Below are 21,338 nucleotides of genomic sequence, written 5' to 3'. Positions count from 1 at the left end.
CTGAATATGGTGCTTATCCCTAAAGTTTCTTATAAGTTTTAAATGAGAATAATCCATGAGAAGCATCTTAATAGTGATTGGCACATGCACAGTAAGTATTCCATTAATGTAACTGCCATTATTATTTTTTCCTGACTTATCTCCCACCTTTTTCCCTTATTAACTTATTAACTCACTGGATTGCTGTCTCCTATAAGAACCAGTACAGTGCCTTGTTCAATAAGTAAAAGTTTAATTTAAGTGCTTATACTATTTAAATTACACAAGCAAACAGTGGAATAGACTCCAGAAAGAGACTACTGATAGCTGGAGAGGTGAGGGAGGTTTCATGGAGATGATAATATTTAAACTGAACTGGGTGTAAGAGTCAGCATTCTGACTCTTTGGTGACCAGCCCTGACATATGCCCAGAGGCAAGGAACACTGCATTGGTTGGCTGTGTGAAGACTGTACAGGAACATTGGCAAGTTGAGCGGGAAAGGTAGCCTGAGGTCAGGTTACAAAGGGCCTTAAGGCCTCCTTGTTGTGTTGTAATTTTTTGAGCATGTGGGGGCTTTAGAATCCTGTTTCCTGTAGAGGGTGATTTTGAGATGGAGGAAAACAGAGCCCAAGGAGGAAAGTGAGAGACTGATGAAATCTTATTACTTAAACCAACATTTCCTAAACTGTTCCTCTGAATATTAATATTCTTCCTAGTGTTGACTGATTCCCAGTGGCGGCAGGTGTGGGGGAAAGGTTTTACTTAAAAAAAAACAAGTTTGAGAATTCGCACTATGTCTGGCTCTCCCCCTGGAGATTGACCACACATCCTGACTTATTGACAACGCTTTGCTCAATAAGTCTATTTAGACCATCACTGAACTGTTTCCCAAACTTAATTAATAGGCCATGGAGCTTTTTTTTCATGAAACATCTGTAAAACGTCTCTCAAAACACAGGTTAAGAAACAATACCATAAACAGTCCTAAACCAAGGGTATTGTGATGAAAGAACAAGTAAAACTTGGCTACTTCTCAGTGCTTAGCAGATCCTAGGACATTGGTGCAATCAGGTAATTGCCAAACAGGAACTGTGTTGTCTCACAATGCCTGCTATCTGGCAGGATTACTCTGAGCATAGAGTTTGCAGACCTCACCCACTGCTTATGGTCAGAGTGCCAGGTTATTTATGTTCCATCATATTTGTCTTCTGTCCATCGTGAGCATCTGTCCCCTGTCTGTCCCCTGTTGCCATGCCTACCCTCAACACTTGGTGATTCCCAACCTTTGTGAATTGCAACACTCTAATAAATGTATTTTCATTGTTCTCCCTCCTCTATACTTTCCAAAGATTTGTTGTACAGTATGTTATATATGTAAAGGAAAGTGAATGAAAATAAGTTTGTTTAAAATAATAACCCCTGAGAAATTTAGGAGTGTCCTTGTCTGTGTCAAAACCAGGGTTGGGATTCATTGGGCTATGTGGTCATACCATTTTTTCCCCTCATTTTAACAGGATTAAAATTAGTAGTAGTAATGGCTTTAAGTTATTTTGCTGGGTTATTTATGCCTGAATCAGTATAAATCTTGCATACCTTCAGAAATTAATAAAAGTCCTAATAGTAGTAAGTCACTTGTTTAAGAGATTTTAGTACATCTACCATTAATTTTTTTAAAGCAAGATAAGCTGATTAGGGGCATGATTGGCTCTTATTAGTTGCTTAGCAAATTTAAGGTAAATGATGCTTTTTTCAAGGATAATTATGGAGTGCATATATATAGAGTGCTTAGAATTTGGCACATAGTAAACACTACGTATTTTCTACTATTGTTGTTGTTGAAGATTGGGGTTAGGTCCTGCCTGGTTGTTATTTCCCAGTCTTCAAAATGGTTCACACTCCACTTTTCTCAATTGCTAGACATTTGTAATTGAAATTACAGGAGCATTTCACATAAACAAAAACTCAAAGAAGAATTCGAATTCATTCAATTTGAATGAGTGATGTAGATCATTTTGACTAAAATAAATAAGATATAAAATCCAAAATCTTTGCATATTTAAATAATATCCAGCCACTTATTTTTATATAATTATTTTGTTTGACTTCTAATTTAGATCACAGTGCCTTTTGAGCATTTTTGCATATTACTCTTAGAGCCCTTCATCCATTTCCATGTTATAGAAAACATATATGTATATACATTACATTTGGTTTTAAAGTGCTTGTTGTAATTTTTTAATGCTTTTTGGAAATCCAAATCTGTAAATAACTTAATTTTTTTCTGCTTCAACTCCTCCAGCTTATTAAAGCAAATTCAAGTATCAAGTGCTTGGACTCCATGTGCTGTTTCTCAGAAGGAGAAACAGCGTGCGCATCTGTTGGAAGAATGCTGGAACGAGTAGTAGGAAGATGTAGTCCGACCCATGTCAGCAGGTGTGAAATTTCTTTAAGTAGCCTTTGCTGCAGATGAGTATCCTATAAACTGGAACAGGATGAACCTGCATCTCTAGATACCTAATAAATCAGCCGCTGGTTTTACCAACTGAAGCGGGGAAGTGTGCTATTTATTAGCATTCTTTGATGGTAGATTTCACTTTGTGGCCTTGGGGTAGGGGGCTCTTTCGCTAACAGAGGAAGAGAAAGCACCTTTGAAGAGACTTCATCTAATGAACGAAACATTTTGCTTTACAATCTTTTTAAAATGTGCTGAATAGGTATGGTACTCTTATTTGGTTTTTAGAACTTTCTTTTTTTGATTATACCTTATATTACTGTTTTATTTCCTGTATTTGTTTTTTGTTTGCTTTTTGTATTTACAGAATAGTCTACATATAATAGTGAAATCGAAGGATTTTGCTTCTCTTACTCTTCATGTATATTTTCTGGTCAGTCATTTGAGACTGAGGTGTTTATAAACACAAAGGGTGTATTACTGCTCTTCTATACCATTCTATTTCTGTGATGAGGTTTTTTAAATGAGTTGTGATTTGTTTTTGCTTTTTTTTTTTTTTTTTGCTTGGTATTCATGGTCTAACTAAAAGTTTAGATAAGTTAGGGATACCAGGGTGGCTCAGTTGGTTAAGCATCTGACTCTTAGTTTTGGCTCCGGTCATGATCTCACAGTTTATGCAATTGAGCCTTCAGCACAGAGCCTGCTTAGAATTCTCTCATTCTCTCTCACTCTCTCTGCCCCTCTCCCACTCATGCTCGCTCTCTCACATGCTTTCTCTCTCTCAAAATAAATAAATAAATGTTAAAGAAAATTTTTTTAAGTTGATAAGTTAGAGCAGACACTTTAAATTATGGTGTAGAAGAATCTTAGCATTTCTGTCCCCTCCCAAATCTGTTTCTTCAATTAGATTTATCAGTGCTCACTTTTGTGGATCATAACAAAAAATGCCATTTTTTTGGTAAATGCCACTTAAATTTATTTAAAAGTGAAATGGATTCATAAATTTTCTTCATAAATTTTCCCGAGAGACACACTATTTAGGTGATATTAAAAAGTAGAAGTAACTTTTTTCACACTTAGGTATTCTTAATGTGAATTATATCATAGTTCTAAAATGAGAGTAGTAATGCACTTGTACGCATGAGGAGTTACAGATGGGCAGGGGTAGACAGACGGCAATTTCCACTGTCCAGCGTGTACCACACGAATAATCACTTTCTACATGTGCCATGGCATGGAAAAGGTTGGAAAATACCGCAGGAGCAGGGAATAAAGGATGGAGGAGGCCCTATAATCTAATAAAATAATTTTTCATATTTGCTTAGCTTTGTGTTTTAAAAATGAATAAATACCATTCATATATCATAAAATTCAGGTAACATTTACTGGTGGATTAATTAGTTCCCATTTTGCCTTTAGTTATGGCCATGTCTTTATGGTACAGTTGCATTTATAAATAGCATTCTTATGTTAATATAATGTCTGTGGTTTCAGTCTCCATTTATTGATTATAACATGTGATCAAAAATATTTCCACAATTCTGTGGTATCATTTTGTAGTAATTTTATTCCACATAAAAGAATTACTACGAAGAGTTAAATTTACTGGCACTTCTGTATTATGACTTCCACAATTGTATTGTAAAGTGCATTACAAGAAAGAAGCTCTGTTATGTACCCAAGCCAACAAGTTTTCCAAAAGAAGTTCCTGAAAGACCCACTTTACAATATTATTTTACTTATTAAGACAGCTTTACTATACAGAACTAAGGTGGGAGTTAGACTAAGAGACAACTGTAGAACTTCCACGTAATTTTTTAAATTTCTATTTCAGCAGGAAGTTCTCTTTAATGACAGTATACATCTTCACTAACTATTGAAAAACTAAAATCAGGGGTGCCTGGATGGCTCAGTCAGTTAAGTGTCTGACTTTGGCTCAGGTCATGATCTCACAGTTTGTTGGGAGCCCCGCATCAGACTCTATGCTGATGGCTCAGAGCCTGGAGCCTGCTTCAGATTCTGTGTTTCCCTCTCTCTCTCTCTGCCCCTCCTCCGCTTGTGCTATCTGTCAGAAATAAATATTTTAAAACTATAATTAATTTTAAATAAGCCAAAAATATTTTTTTGCTCTATGTACTGACTTTTTTGTATACCAATAATTCAGGTAATACGCCCCCATTTTTCTTTACGTAGCCATTTTTATACTGCATTATCCCTTTGAACCTGCCCTTGGAATTATGGGACTTATTTCGGCACATGAAGGTGACTGTTATCATCTGTACTTTTTTTCACTTAAAATTGTATCATAATATTTTCTTTTGTAAGACTTTTTTTTACTTTCCTAATAAAATGTTTAACAGTATTATCTTATTTGACAGACTATAAATACTTTCCCAAATACTTCCAAAATACTTTTGTCTAACATCTCAGGTTATGTTATTGGTTAGTACTGTCATTATCCCCCTTTTTTCTTCAAACAAATAATCTAAAAAGTCTTTTGAAATCTGTTTGTATTTTCTAGTGGATAAAAATCGATACAGTATGAGAAAACCACTTGGTGCTTTTCAAAGGACTATATGAAAATTGCCTTAGATCCATTAACATTAGATTTAAACTTTGAAAGTCATTTTGATATGTAGAGTTTTGTTTTTGTTTTACATAATTGTGTTAGTGAAATATGTTCGACATTTCTGTTTTGATTTTGGAATAGCTTCTATTCTACATTTCTATTTCATGTCTAACTTAAAAGGTAAAGCAAGGCTGATACTTCTGTTACAAATTGTAGAATCCCTTGGATATTTGTTCCATTAACCTATTAAACATAAAAGGTAATGAGCATCACTTAAGAAATACAACTAGTGCTTTCATATGACATGTTATTCAGCTGATTAAACTTCCACCATCCAGGCACAGAAATTCTTACATCTTATTAGTTAATGTTTTCAAAGGAATATGTCATATTGCAAGCTTGGTTTCAAATGTAGCATCATGGTGCTCTACAAAGGATATACCATCTTGTACACTAAAGGGCTGTACTTCAGCAATAAATGATTTTCTGTATGCATTTTACCAAGTTACTTTATCCTAATCAAAACTATTTTCGGGGCGCCTGGGTGGCTCAGTCAGTTGAGCGTCCAACTTTGGCTCAGGTCATGATCTCACAGTCCGTGAGTTTTAGCCCCGCGTTGGGCTCTGTGCTGATAGCCTGGAGCCTGCTTTGGATTCTGTCTCCCTCTCTCTCTGCCCCTCCCCTGCTCATGCTCTGTCTCTCTCTGTCTCAAAAATAAATAAAAACATTTTTAAAAATAATTTTTTAAACTATTTCTGAATAGAAAGGAGTTAATATGTAGCTCCAGTATTTAGTGTTCTGTCAAATAGGATATTTAACATCTGAATGCACATGTGTGCTTTGAAAAGATCAAACAAAGGAAGCCTTACCTAATAAAATTCTTCTATGTAAGCAATGGTTGGGAAAGAGGAAAGCCTGATATAAAGTACTGGCAATTTGGGAATGGAATCTTGACTCCCGATAATTAGGGTGTTGGCAGTTATGTTTTGTCTTGTGTGTCTAAGTGTGCCTTTTCTTGGATAAATACTTATTCTAAGAAATGTTAATAATCTCATTTCATTCATTTATTTTACAAATACTGAGTGTCTACTATGTGCCAGGTGCAGTTTAGGTACTAGACAGAGGGTGGTGAACAAGCCCTTCCTTAAACTAAGGTGTTTAAGGTTTTCTGGAAACTAATAAAATTAGAGAACCTGTAAATTACCAGTATGGTTTTGTTGCTTATTTGTGTTCCTCTTTGGCAACTTTGTAAAATTTCTAGGTTCCAAACTTCATTATGACTGTACTTGCTTAATTGATTTAAATAACAGAATTTCTAGGAAACAGTGGATATTTGGTAAGAGTGAGTTTAGGAGCCACTTTAAATGTTGGTCTCTTCCTCTAACTTTTTTTTTTTTTTTTTTTAAGGAAAGTGGGAACCCTGAAAAAAGTTACATAAAATGTATTGATTTATTGTTTAGTGCTTTTAGTCTTCTAAGAAGAGCCACCTTTGGCTTGGTAATCCTGATACTGAACTTGAAATATAGGTTAGGCTATTTTAAGCCTAGAAGGCTAGTTTGGGTCTAGAGTTATTTTAGCTTAAATTAATAGAGCTGCAAATAAAGTATTAGGTAATTAATTGCTTTTAGGTTTTATCATTCAGACAGTAGTTAACTTTTCCAGACCACTACAGGTTTATTCTCAGTTAAGTGAAAAACCTACTGAGTTACAGCTGTCTTTGATATCTATTGAATAAACAATTTACTGCGTTCAAGCTAATTACACTAAAATCTTTAGAATAGAATTTATAGCTGAAGAGAAATTATGTAATATGAACATATTACTATTTCATTCCAAAGCTTTTGGTAAGTGGGATGTTTGTTTGCTTCTGTAATGTCAAAATATAACCTAGTTGCTTTTTAGTAAAACTGAATGTGCATAACTCTTAGTAACATACTTATTTCTTACTGAATTGTAAAGATTTTAAGAGCATCTCATGCTTTACTACCTGTAGGAATTGTTTTAAGGCTAATGAATGTCTGAATTTTGGCTAATATTTTATATAATGACTAGAGCATTATTTTTTCCAAGTTTTTGTACAATATAAATAGACTGATTCGGTGCTAGTATGAATAATTTCTCTTTAGCATTTAAAAACAAATCAATAAGTGATTATTTTAATATTCAAATTGCATTTTAGAGTAAATTTTTTTTCTCACTTAAAACATAGGTCCTGGTGAGCCAAACTTTTCTCTTATTGTTACTTTAGATCATGGAGTGCATCGGATCCTTTCTATACCAACGACAGGAGCATCTTGACTCTCTCCACAATGGACTCCTCTACTTGTTAAAGGGGCAGTAGTACTTTGTGGGAACCATTTCAACTCCTTTCCTAAAATTCAGTTTGATCACCATGATAATGGCCACACTAGTTCTGCAGAATTACTTTCTGAAATTTCAAATATTTCATACTCATTCAGAGTTATAATGGCAAACAAAAAGCATTAACACAAACCCCTTTCAGCTCCCCTAACTTAAATCTGAACATGTCACAATTCGTGAAACAGACATTTTCCATCTCTTTGGGTTGTTCCTCGTGCTTATGGGACTCCTAATGGCATTTCAGCCTCTTGCTAAGGCCACTATATTTTAATATCAAGGTAGAAAAGGGAGGTAATTCCTAGTCAATTGTATTTTTTAGTATTAGCTTGGTTATTGAGTCTTCTATTCAGATCTGCTTCTGTAAATTATGCTGAAAAGTTTGCCTTGAAAACTCTATTTTTTTATTAGAGTTATATTTGAAGCTTTTCATGCGAAAAGTTAATGTGAATAGAAAGGAATTTTGGTCGCTCAGTGACCCATGTTGTTAATTCATTAGTGCTTTCTAAGTTCACAGAGCAAATTAGGAGAATGCATTTCCCACCATTATTTACTGCATTATGGGTAGTAACTATATACCAGTACCAAACTTCTCTAAATACTGTAACACAACCAGTAAAATTAACCACATACATGCAAAGGGTATATTATATATATAAATCAGGAATCAAGTCCATTCACCAAATTTCAAATTGATGTTTACTATATTTTTGTGACAGAATACGAAGAACCTGTAGTGGGTAAATTACATACCATTAGCATATTATTTAATGTGTTTATCATTGGATCTTTTGCATGCTTTAATCTGGTTAATATATTTAAATTTGCTTTTTTTCCCCTCTCTGAAGAAGGCTCTGTTTATAGTATTTTCTGACACTGTTGTAAAGTTCAACTATATCAATAAAAAACAAGTTTGGACAGTATTTAAATATTGCAACTATTTTTAATTATATAAACAAAAATATTAGGGTAATTAAATCAACAAAAAGATAAGAGCCTCTTTCTATGGCTAATTTAGAATTGCTCTTGACTTTCAGTAAGCTAGATTATAGAATAAAGGATTTCAGATAAGAATCCTGTTATTTGTTAGGATAGTATACGTTATCTAAGTTACGGTAGACTACCATGTAAAGTGAAATCTGTCCAGTGCCCCATTACAAGGTAAATTTTCAGGCATGGCTACAGAATGTAAGTAAAACAAAGTTTAAAATGCTAAATCTTAGGACATAATGGCAGCGATAAATTAAAATACTAAGAATGGTTAATCAGGTACATACTGCTGAATTAACTCACTGTACTTCAGTACTTAATTTCCACCAAGTTTATCATATGATCAGTGTTGTCATTTGTTTTGATAAAAAGTAATGTCATTTTAAAATTTGGAAATGATTATTGGTTAAAGAACTTACCCAGCTGTGAGCACATGATGTGTACATACACATTTAAAATTGTATGGAAATGGCTAAATAAGGTTTTCCAAAATTTTCTTTTGAGAATATAATAATTCCTTTTTGTAGATTTTTTCTGCAACCTTCCACCACTTTCCCATTTCATGAATATCAGATTTCTGGAATTGGGCTGGTAGGGAAAGAATGGTAGAGTCAAGAATTAAGACTTTACCATGTTTGCTGGTGAACTATTTTTTTTGAGTTTTTATTTTCTTGCTAATATAATGTTTGTTTCAGTAGTGCAAGATACTAGGTTATGAATTTCAGCTTAAATATTAATTTTCATAAGTAGCCATTCTTTAAGTCCGATATTCCAAAACCGAGTTTAGCAATATACCATTATTCCAAAAATACATTAAAGGGATAATACAGTGTACAGTATATACACTTTCCAATTCATGTTCCAGAAGAGGAAATATTGCAGAAATACTCAGGGTAGTTTAGTGGAAGATAACACAGAATTTGCTTTTTCTTAGAATGCCTTATAAAATATTTATATAACAAAATGACATTTAATAGTCCTGCATCGCATCTACCTTACAGTTTACAGTGTCTGTTTGCCGTCAGCCAAACTGCCGACACTAAACTGCCGACACTCGAGGACTACAAAGCCATCAAGCAGTCTGACCAACTGCAGCAATGCTGGAGGTCAGCTAGCCTATGTGGTGCTTAAGGTGTGATTGAAGTAACTGTCTGCATTCCCCATTTGAAGTTATTTAAGAACTGTACATCAAAGAAACATAAATGCTATCCACTGATACGTTCATCCTACTCTGTTCAAAACCTCTGTTTAAAAGAAAATTATCTTGCAATTGTAAGAAAAGTTTTCTTCATTTATTTAAGAAATAACAGTGTTGCCTACAAGCTTTAAATAGTTTTCTAGTGCTATTACTCATATTTTAAAACAGTACATAGCTGGTAATCACAAAAAATTCCCCTTTGCATATTTCTTTAAAATTGTTTGGAAAGTACGATGTTGGCAATTAACTTCCTCTTAAGCCTGCCAAAACCAGAATAAGATTCTGTGCGTGTTTTTGCTACTTGATCTCAGATCTGTTTGCCTCACTTTCTTACCTTTGCCTAACTAGTCTGAAGGCCATATCCCTGAAGATGGTAGCAGGCACCAAGACAGTTTTCAGAATTGCCCACCAGCTGCTCTAAAAGGTGACTCAGCACCCTGCTTCAGCTTTAGCAAGTGCTAGGTTCATGGTAGGAATAGAGTATGGGCCAGGAGAACTACAGCTACCAAGCTTGCCGTGGAGTTGAAAAGAAAGAAGGGGAGAATTTACAGTCTGAATTTCTCTTAACTACCCTCCTCCTTGGGTCTCAGTCTCCATGATACCCAAAGGCTTCCCAGACGTAATCGAAACTCTGGCACTGTCCTGAATAGGAGATTAAACTTAGGCAAATCACCACGTTAGGAAATTGCTTTGCTCTAACCAGATTGTTTCTGCTGTAAGATTGTGAAATTGGGCTTCTCAGAAAAACTTAAGATTCCTATTTGATAGGCAGGAGTCAAGGCCCCTAAAAAAATGTACAGTTAATACCAAAAAAAATTTTAATATGCTACTCTGAAAAGTTATCAGGAGCAGGGGAAATGGGAAAATCATCCATGTTTGTATTTTCCTGTAAAGATCATTTTGGGGGATGATATAAGCAGGTATTAATAAAACAAACACACCAAAGAGTTGTGTAAACATGTTTCATTAATTTTGGTCCCCCTTCAGAGACATTTTTATTTCTACCTTGAAATGAGTCACCTATTTTCATAAAAATAGAACATTATTAAAGTGCTGTTTATGTGAGAACACTTGAATGATTTTCCTACAAAAAAAATAGATCACAACTAATGATACGTTTGTAGTAATGGCGATTGTTAGATTTTTATGGGGAATTAGTAGCTGGAAATACTGTAGCCGCACTTTAGTTTAAAATTGAGGACCTCAGACACTGTGGCTGTCTAATAAAATCCTTTAAAATTTCTCTGCATTGCTAGGAAATGTAGTTACTTATTGTATAAGCTCTCAGTAATTTTTTAAAGTTCATGAAATTATATTTATTGAATAAAATTTTCCTACATAATTAAAAGTTTTTCCATTATTTGTGCATTTTAAGCCTCTCTCTGCTTATTACAACCAGCCAAAAATTTTTTCAATGAAATTTTATTACATTTACCCTCCATTATAGTACAGTAATGCTTTTATGCCTTTCACTGACTCCAGTTTTCAAAAATCCAGAAGTTTTTGGTTTACCCAGATTTTATAGATCATCACTACAGCTCCTGAAAAGTGGTGTGATAGAAATGTACCAGCCATAAAGACCAACACACTTCGAACTAGAAATTGCACCACTCATGAAAAGCCAGCCAACATGAATTTGGAAATGAAATATGTTTTTAAAAATATATAACTGATGTAATGTGTATATATATACATATATATATGTGTATGTATACTATATATATGTATATATATTATATATGTGTATGTATATTGTATATGTATGTATGTATATTATATATGTATATATATTATATATGTATGTGTGTGTATATATATATATATATATACATAATCTAACCTAATGACAATAATTATTCCTTATGCTTTCTCAGTTGCCAGTTAAAGCACATGTAAAGGTTTAATCTACATTTATTAAAAAGATATGCTGTTGTATTTGCCCAAGTGTTAGCATATGCAGAGGGTGACAATGTATGATCTGTGTATTTTTATTTCTGAAATGAAATGAGAATACGACCCAGGACAAGTCAAGTTATCTAGGCATGCATCTGTTTTTATTTAAAAAGTAGTTGAGGGTTTGGACTATCTTTAGGGTAACTTCAGACTGTAACTTCTGTGGTACAATATGATGAGTAATGTTCTTACTGAACTAGACATTTTGGATAAAAAAAAATAAATGAGCAGCATTTCACCAAAAAAATTAGTGAATCCAGAAACAATTCAAGTTTTCTTCTGAAGAGCTGACTCAAAGGACAAAGCTATTCTAAATGGAGATAAGTAAACATGTCTCTGTTGAACAGCTCTTTTCAGAAGTGGTGGATGGCCCTCTGATGAGTCCGATTTTTTACTCTAAATTTTAAGGGAAAATGATTTGTCTTCAAGTAAAATTTGTGGACAGTGAAGTGCATAGATTTTAGAGTTAACATGCTGTCACCTTTGACAAATCTATACATGTGTAATCCTTACCCCAACCCAGATAAAGAACATTTCCACCATCTTAGAAAGTTCCCTCATGCCACTTTCCAATGAATTTATTCCTCCCTTTCTGCCCTTGTAACCATTTTTCTATTTTCTATTGCCATAGATGAATTTTACTTGTTCTTAAGTTTTATATAAATGAAATTTTACATGTTCACTTTTGCATCTGGCTTTGTTCCTCAAAAGACTGAGATTCATCAATGTTGTTGCATATATCCACAGTTTCTTTCTGTTAGCTACTCAGTAGTGTTCCATTTCACAAACATCCCACAATTTATCCTTTCTCTTGTTTATGGACCTTTGAGTTACTTACAGTTTGGTGTGATTATAAATAAAGCTACTATGAGCATTCTTTGTGAACATGTTTTCATTTCTTTTATGCAATAGCTGTAATTGCCGGATCACAAGGTAGGTTTATGTTTAATTTTGTATGAAACTGCTAAAAAGTTTCCCAAAATTCTTGTATATGCCATTTCATGAGCACTTGTATGCAATTATGAGAGTTCCAGTTCTATTATATCTCATTTTAATTTGCATGATGACTAATGATGTTTAACTCCTCATATGCTTATTGGCAGTTTTTTGTTTTGGGACTTTTTTTCATGAAATATCTGTTCAAGTAGCCATTTTTTCATTAGACTGTCTCATTACAGAATGGTTGGAATCCTTTATAGAAGAATGTAAGTCCTTTGCCAGGTGAATGTATTACTAACATTTCCCCCCCAGTCTGTAGCTTGCTTGTATAAAGTCGAACCTTGAAAAACATGGGTTTGAAATACATGAGTCAGCTTATATATGGATGTTTCACAGTACTATAAATGTATTTTCTCTTATGATTTTCTTAACATTGTAAGAATACAACATATAATATATAACATATAAAGTATGTGTTAATCAACTTTATGTTATCAGTAAGGCTATCCTAGCCAACAGTTAGGCTGTTAGTAGTTAAGTTTTAGGGAATCAAAAGTTATATGGGGCGCCTGGGTGGCGCAGTCGGTTAAGCGTCCGACTTCAGCCAGGTCACGATCTCGCGGTCCGTGAGTTCGAGCCCCGCGTCGGGCTCTGGGCTGATGGCTCAGAGCCTGGAGCCTGTTTCCGATTCTGTGTCTCCCTCTTTCTCTGCCCCTCCCCCGTTCATGCTCTGTCTCTCTCTGTCCCAAAACTAAATAAAAAACGTTGAAAAAAAATTAAAAAAAAAAAAAAGTTATAAGTGGATTTTCAACTGTATAGGGGGCCAGTACCCCTAGCCCCTATGTTTTTTCATGGGTATTTTCTAAATGGTGATTTTGGGTTGCAAAAGTGCTTTATTTTGATGAAGTCCAATTTTTTTTCTTTTTATGGTTTTGTGTTTTTTGTGTCTTATCTAAAATAGCCTCTCAAACCCAAAATCATGAAGATATTTTCCTGTGTTTTCTTCTGAAAGCATTATAGCTTTCACTTTTATGTTTGGGTTTGCGATCTGTCTCAGATTCATTTATGTGTATGGTGTGAGGCAAGGATTAAGCATCTTCCTAACTCCCACAAGGCTGTTTGGTTTAGCTCCATTTGTTGAAAATATTCTGTCTCTATTAAATTCATTTGGTGCCCCTTTTTAAAATTAATGGACTCCATACATGTGGATCTACTTCTGGACTCTGTGTTCTATTCATTTATCCTTAACACTAGTAACACACTATCTTGGTTACTATAGTTTTATACTGTACTTTGAAATTAGGTAATGTAAGTTCTCCAACTTTGTTATCAAGATTATTATGGCTATCATAGGTCTTTTAATCTCCATATAAATTTTGAATCAGCTGATGATCAGTTTCTAGAAACAAAAAATCATGATACAATTTTGAGGTGCCTGGGTAGCTCAGTTGGTTAGGCATCTGACTCTTGATTTCAGCTCAAGTCATGCATGATCTCAGGGTCATGAGATCGAGCCCTGCATCAGGCTCTGTGCTGACAGAGTGGAGCCTACGTGGGATTCTCTCCCTTTCTCTCTGCTCTCCCTCCCCCGCCACACACACACACACACACACACACACACACAAACACACACCCTCCCTCCCTGCCTCTCTCTCTCTCTCTCTCTCTCTGAAGAAATAAACATTTTTAAAATGTTTAAAATGTTTATTTTAAAAATGATATGATTTTGATTTGGATTGTGCTGAATCTATAGATCATTTTGAAGACAAGTGACATCTTAATAATACTGGGTCTTCTTATCCATAAACATGATCTATCTCCATTTATTTTAGGTCTTTAATTTCTCTCAGGAACGTTCTATAGTCTTTGATGTAAACATCTGGCAAATCTTTGTTACATTAAAATTTGTATGTTATTTGATGTTATGGTAAGTGGAATTGTTTTTTCATTTTCAAATTATTCATTATTAAAATCCAAAAATGCAATTTTTGTACTTTCGACCTTGTAACCTACAACCTTGCTCAACATTCTAGTTTATTTTTTTAATTTTGTATAGAATCTTTTAGTTTGCACATACACAGTCATATTGTTTGAGAATAGAAACAGTTTCAGTATTTTTTTTTCCCAATCTTCATGCTTTATGTCTCTTGTTATTGCCTTACTGCACTGTCTAGAACTTCCTACACAATGTTAATTGAATAGGCATGGTGGGAACTGTGAATAGGTGTTGAATTTTTAAAATGCTTTTTCTCCATTTATCATGATCATTTTTTAAAATGTTTTAGTTTGGTAATATGGTAAGTTACCTCAGGTTTTTTCAAATAAACGTTAAGCCAATTTTACATCCCTGAAATAAATCTATTTATGAAATGTTATTCTTTATATATTGCTGTTTGGTATGGTAATCTTGTGTTAGGGACTTTTGTATCTGCTTATAAAGGATATAGGATATGTAATTTCATTTTTTTATGATGTCTTTATCAGGTTTTGGTGTTAGGGTTATACTGGCCTCATAAAACAATTTACGAAGTATTCCCTCTTGGCCTCTTTTTTGAAAGAGTTTATGTAAGGTTTATAACATTTCTTTTACTATTTTGAAGTCCCCATTCAAGTCATCCTGGTCTAGAATTTTTTTATTTGTGGGAATGTTCTTAATAGGCATTACCTTTTAGTATTGCTGCAACAGATTACCACAAATTTAGTAGCTTAAAATAACACAAATTTAGGCACACCTAGGTGGTCCAGTAGGTTGGGCTCAGGTCATGATCTTGCAGTTTGTGGGTTCAAGTCTCGCATCAGGCTCTATGCTGACAGCTCAGAGTCTGGAGCCTGCTTCGGATTCTGTATCCCCATCTGTCTGCCCCTCCACTGCTTTTGCTTCTCTTTCTCCCTCAAAAATAAATAAACATTTTTTAATAAAAACCCACAAATTTATTCCAAATTCTGTAGGTTGGAAGTCTGACACAAGTCTCACTGGAGTAAAATTAAGGTGTGAGAGTTTTTTGTGTTTTGGGTTTTTTTTTTTTTTGTTTTTTTTTTGTTTTTTTTAGTAGACACATTAGTTTCAGGTGTACAACTTAGTGATTTGACAAGTTTATGTTGTGCTATATTCACAAGTATAGCTACCGTCTGTTCCATTACGTTGTATTCCTTATGCTGTCCCTTTCATTCACAAAATTTATTCATTCCATACCTGGAAGCCTGTTTCTGCCACTCCCCTTCACCCACTTGCCCTCTCACCCACCTCCCTCCTGGCATCCATCAGTTGTCTGTATTTATAGGTCTGCTTGTGCTTTTGTTTTTTCCTCTCTTTTTGTAGATTCCACTTATGAATGGAATCATATGGTATTTGACTTACTACTTTTAACATAATATCCTCCAGAGCCATCCATGTGGTCTCAATTGGGACAAACTCTTTTTATGGCTGCATATATTCCGTGTGTGTGTGTATCAATCACATTTTTCTTATCCATTTGTCTATTGATGGACACTTAGGTTGTTTCAGTATCTTTGTTTTAGTAAATAATGGTTCAGTAAATACAGGGGATGCTATTCTTTTCAAATTAGTTGATTTTTGTTTTCTTTGGGTAAATAGTAAAATTGTTGGATATGTTATTTCTATTTTTAACTTTTTGAGGAACCTCCATATTGTTTTCCATAGTGGATTCACCAATTTAAATTCCCACCAACAGTGCACAGGTTTTCCTTTTTCTCCACATCCTTGCTAACACTTATTTCTTACCATTTTTATTTTAGCCATTCTAACTGGTATAAGATGGTGTAATGTAGGCATTGTGGTTTTGATTTGAATTTCCCTGACAACTAGTGATGTTGAGCATCTTTTCATGTGTCTTTGGCCACTTGTATGTCTTCTTTGGAAAAATGTTTATTCTGGCCATCTGCCCACTTTTTAATTGGATTGTTTGGGAGTTTTTTGTTTTCTTTGGTGGTTTTTGTTTTTTATTTTTTGGTATTGTATAAGTTCTTGATATATTTTGGATATTAACCCCTTTTCAGATATATCATTTGCAAATATCTTTTCCCATTCAGTAGGTTGTCTTTTAGTTTTATTGATTATTTTCTTTGCCATACAGGATATTTTTGTTTTGATGTAGTCCCCAATAATTTATTTTTGCCTTTGTTACTCTTGCCTCAGGAGACGTATCTAGAAAAATGTTATAGCCGATGTCAGAGAAATTACTGCCTGTGCTCACTTCTAGGATTTTTATGGTTTCAGGTCTCACATATAGTTCTTTATTTCGAGTTTATTTTGTATAGAATGTTAGAAAGTGATCCAGTTTCATTCTTCTGTATGTAGCTGTTCAGTATTCCCAGCATCATTTATTGAAGAAATTGTCTTTTCCCATTGTATATTCTTTCCTCCGTTGTCAAAGATTAATTGACCATGTAATCATCGGTTTATTCCCGGGCTCTGTGTTCTGTTCCGTTGATTTATGTGTCTATTTTTGTGCCAGTACCATACTGTTTTGATTATTACAGATTTGTAGTATATCTTGAAGTCTGGTATTATGAGAGACCCAGCTTTGTTCTTTCTCAAGAGTGCTTTGGCTGTTTGAGGGCTGTTTTTGTCCTGTGAAAAATATTGTTGGTATCAAAATCTTAAAATTTTGATACCAACAGCATTTTATACTAACAGCAATCTTACTGGTGGAATTGTAAATGGTGGGCTTTTATTTTAATTCCTTTTTCTGATACTTATTAGTATATGGAAATGCTATTAATTTCTGAGTATTAATTTTGTATCCTGCCACTACTGAATTTGGTTATTACTTCATGGTTATTTGGTAGAGTCTTTAGGATTTTCTGTGTGTAGTATTGTCCATAATATCATTTTGAGTAAAAGTGGTAAAAGTAAACATCTCTGCCTTGCTCCTGACCTTAGAGGGAAACCTCTTAGTTTTTCACCATTGAGTATAATGTTAGCTGTGGGTTTTTTATATTACAGTCTTTATTATGTTGAGGGACATTCACTCTAGTCTCACTTTGGTGGGATTTTAATCATGAATGAATGTTGAACTTGTCAAATGCTTTTTCTGCATCTATTGAGATGATTATATGATCGTTATCCTTCATTTTGTTGATGTGGTATATATGATGGTCATTGATTTAAGAATATCAAAATGTCTGTGCATCCCCAGAATGAATCCCAACTGATCGAGGTGAATGATCTTTTTAATGTATTGTTGGATTCAGTTTGCTAATATTTTGTTGAGTTTTGCATCTATGTTCATCAAGGATATTGGCCTGTAGTTTTCTTTTTGGTGGTATCTTTGGTTTTGGTATAATGGTAATGCTGGCCTTGTAGGATGTATTTGAAGCTTTCCTTCATCTTCTATTTTCTGGAATAGTTTGAGGAGAGTAGACATGAACTCTTCTTTAAACGTCTGGTAAAATACCCCTGTGAATCCATTTGGTCCTGGATTTTTATTTTTTGGTAGTTTTTTGATTGCCGATTCAAATTCGTTGCTTGTAATCTGTTCAGATTTTCTATTTCTTTCTGGTTCAGTTTGGGAAAATAGTATGTTTGTAGAAAATTATCCATTTCTTCTAGGTTGTCCAGTTTGTTGTGGCTCAGCCAGTTTTTCTTCAGTCATCTGTAGTGACTCTTTGTTACGGGCAGTGTTTGGTCCCCATGCTGTTATTGGGCCAGTCTGGGGCTACCTTGGGCTTGAGTTGAGTCAGACTAGGCATTTGCAGAGATGCAGTAGCACAGAACTGCAGGGAACTTGGTGGGCAGAGCCTGCAGTACACTGCTGGGTCCACAGTCTGATTGTTGTGTGTGGTTTTCTTTTCCTCTCCCTGGGGGGCAGGAGTCACTTTGGAATGGTGCTGGCTCCCGTCAGGGCTGCTTGCACACTATCAGGCTTGTGACTCTGCTTTGGATGGGCTCCAGCGAAGAGGGTGTTAGAGGGAGCAGATCCGCATAAGTGCACAGGGCCAGATGTGAGGTGTTAGCAAGTTCTGCATGGGTCAGCTGTGGGAGAAGACCTGCAGCAGAGGCCTGTCTGGAGGGGCCATGTCCGCCGAGCACTTGGTTCTCACAGGTGGCTGTTTATGCTGATGAGTGGGAGAGAGAAATGGTGCCTGCCAGCTCCTTTGTTCCTGGAGAAGTCTCCCAGTGATCCCTTGCCCCTTTAGCAGGTGCTTTGACTAGTAAACAGATCTCCCTCTGGCATACCTCCGGCATTGTTCAGACTGCTGCTTCTATGCTGGATCTCCCTAAGGCTGTTGTGCTGTCCCTTTAAGATCAGGGGTTCAGTTTCCTCCCTCCCTCTTGGCTCTCTCAGAGCCAAGGCCACTGATTTTTTAAAGTTCCAGGTTTTAAGTCCTATTGATTGTAAGAATTCATGAAATTGAGCCTCTGTGGTTTTCAGAGCCAAATGTTATAGGAATTCATCTTTCCTGTGTGGGCTTCCTGGTGTAAGAGTCTGTTTCACTCCCCTTCCCGAGCCCACAGCACCCCTCCTTCCTGTGGACAGTCCCACAGGTCCATTTAGCTCCCAACTGCATCTCTGCCCTTTCATGCCACCTCTGCTCTATATTTAGCTTGAAGAGTTTGTTCTGCCAGTCTTCCAGTTGCTTTCAGTGTTATTTACACTGATGTGAATGTTATCTAGTTGAATCCGTGGGATGAGATGAGCTTAGGGTCCTCCTACTCTGCCATCTGCCCCAAAGTCAGTGTTTTTTGTTTCTTCTGATAAATAGCCTGAAGTGGACTGATGAAGTTTTGGGGTGAGGGGGGGGGGTTCGTGGGGGTCCAGAGCCGACAGCCAAGAAAGAATTCTTGAAGACATCTTTGGTGCAAAAAGTCAATTTTATTAAAGCATGGGGAAAGGACCCATGGGCAGGAAGAGCTGCATGGGGTTTGTGATGGGTAACTCATTATATACCCTCAGATTGGGAGGGGGTCAGGGATAAAGTCTCTAAGGAATTTTGGAAGCATGGTTTCCAGGATCTTGAGAGGCTAGCTGTTGCTAGGGAAATAACCACTTATTACCATTTAATAAAACCCCAGACATGAGACCTTTCAGATGTATATCAGGGGTAGGGGGAGCCATAAGCTTGGAGTATGATTGCCAGCATATATCTTGGGGTAGTTGAGATAAAGTAAGTTGACTTACAGGATCATCGAGGTTGGGATAACGTTAAGCTAAGGTTCTCTTTTGCCCCTAGCAAAGTGTCATCAAGGAGACAGCTGATCTCCTAGAAGGCCACTCTGCATGTTTCAAGAACTTGTCAGTGGGCTATAGGCAGTAAGGGAATTTTTCATTTGCCTTAGTTTCCCACATTACCATGGCAAGCACTTAAACCCCTTTCCTTTGTTCTTGGGTAGCCAGGAGTGTCTGAGGAATATCACACATATTGCACCTGAGGGGAGGTGTGCCAGCCTGTATTTTGCCCTCAGCTTGCCCCACACTCCCTCATCAGGCTTGCTGGATCATATAGTTGTTCTATTTTTATTTTGTGAGGAACCTCTATATTGTTTTCTATGGAATCTGAACCAGTTTATATTTTCATCAGCAGTGCACAAGGGTTCCCTTTCCTACACATTCTTACCAACACTTGTTATTTCTTGCCTTTTTGATAACAGCCATTCTCACAGGAGTGAGGTGACATTTCATTATAGTTTTCATTTCCCTGATTAGTGATGTTAAGCATCTTTTCATGTGTCTTTTCACCATGTGTATGTCTTCTTTGGAAAAATGTCTATTTAGATCCTCTGCCCCTTTTTAAATCAGATTGTTTGCTATTGAGTTGTAGAAGTTCCTTATATATTTTGGATATCAACCCTTTATCATATATATGATTTGCAAATATTTTCTCCCATTTGGTAGGTTGCTTTTTCATCTTGTTGATGGTTTCCTTTGCTGTGCAGAAGTTTTTTTTAGTTTGATGTAGTCCCATTGTTTATTTTTGCCTTTGCTTTTGGTGTCAAATCCAAAACTGATTGATGTCAGGGAGGTTAACTGCCTTTTTCTTTTTTTTCTTTCTTCTAAGAGTTTTACAGTTTCGGGTTTCACATTCAGGACTTTTATCCCTTTTGAGTTAGTTTTTGTGTATGGTGTAAGATATTTGTTCAGTTTTCCCAGCATCATTTTTTAAGAGACTATCCTTCCCCCATTGTATGTTCTTGGCTCCTTTGTTGTAAATTAAGTGACCATATATATATATATACATGGGTTTATTTCTGGGTGCTCTACTCTGTTGCCTTAATACATACTGTTTTCATTACTATAGCTTTGTAATGTAGCTTGAAGTCAGAGAGTTTGATACCTCCAGCTTTGTTCTTTCGCAAGATTGCTTTGGTATATCAGGGTCTTTTGTGGTTCTGTACAAATTTTAGGATTATTCTAGTTCTGTGAGAAATGTTATGGAATTTTGATGGTGATTGCATTGAAACTGTAGATTGCTTTGGGTAGTATGGACATTTTAACAATATCAATTCTTCTAATCCATAAGCATGAAATATCTTCCCATGTATTTGTGTCTTCAGTTTCATCAACATCATAGTTTTCAGTCTTTCACCTTATTGCTTAAATTTACTTCTATTTTATTCTTTTTGATGCAATTGTAAATGGTATAGTTTTCTTAATTTCCTTTTTTGATGCTTTGTTATTAGAAATGCAACAATTTTTTTATATTGATTTTGTACCTGCAACTTTACTGAATTTATCAGTTGTAAGTTTTTGGGTAGAGTCTTTAACACTTCTATATATATTTTATATATAAATATAGATACAGTATGCCATCTGCAGATAGTTATTTTACTTCTTTCTTTCTGACTTGGATGGCTTTTATTTCTTTTTTGTGCCTGTTATAATGAGGACTTCTAATACTGTGTTGGATAAAAGTGGTGAGAGTGAACATCTTTGTCTTG

The 21,338-nt window shown here is 35.3% G+C and overlaps 1 protein-coding gene across 7 annotated transcripts in view; it reads left to right on the top strand.

The window, feature by feature from the left end:
• The window catches only part of ATP11B (ATPase phospholipid transporting 11B (putative)), a 129,120-nt gene extending 117,913 nt beyond the window's left edge, over window positions 1-11,207 (top strand). For 3 of the 7 annotated variants that reach the window (XM_042956602.1, XM_042956595.1, XM_042956601.1), the window contains exons 29-31: window positions 2,280-2,413; window positions 7,211-7,216; window positions 9,351-11,207. In XM_042956602.1, the coding sequence (XP_042812536.1) occupies window positions 2,280-2,413; window positions 7,211-7,216; window positions 9,351-9,480 (270 nt within the window). In that variant the 3' untranslated portion in view covers window positions 9,481-11,207. Of the gene's footprint in view, window positions 1-2,279; window positions 2,414-4,625; window positions 4,803-7,210; window positions 7,217-7,249; window positions 8,570-9,350 lie in introns of those variants that run through there. The other 4 variants (XM_042956599.1, XM_042956598.1, XM_042956596.1 and 1 more) reach the window with 3 other exon arrangements.
• The last annotated feature ends 10,131 nt before the right edge of the window (window positions 11,208-21,338 follow it).

The sequence above is a fragment of the Panthera tigris genome, chromosome C2 (assembly GCF_018350195.1).
Source record: "Panthera tigris isolate Pti1 chromosome C2, P.tigris_Pti1_mat1.1, whole genome shotgun sequence".
Taxonomy (NCBI): Eukaryota; Metazoa; Chordata; class Mammalia; order Carnivora; family Felidae; genus Panthera; species Panthera tigris.
This window is presented reverse-complemented; position numbering and strand designations above follow the sequence as displayed.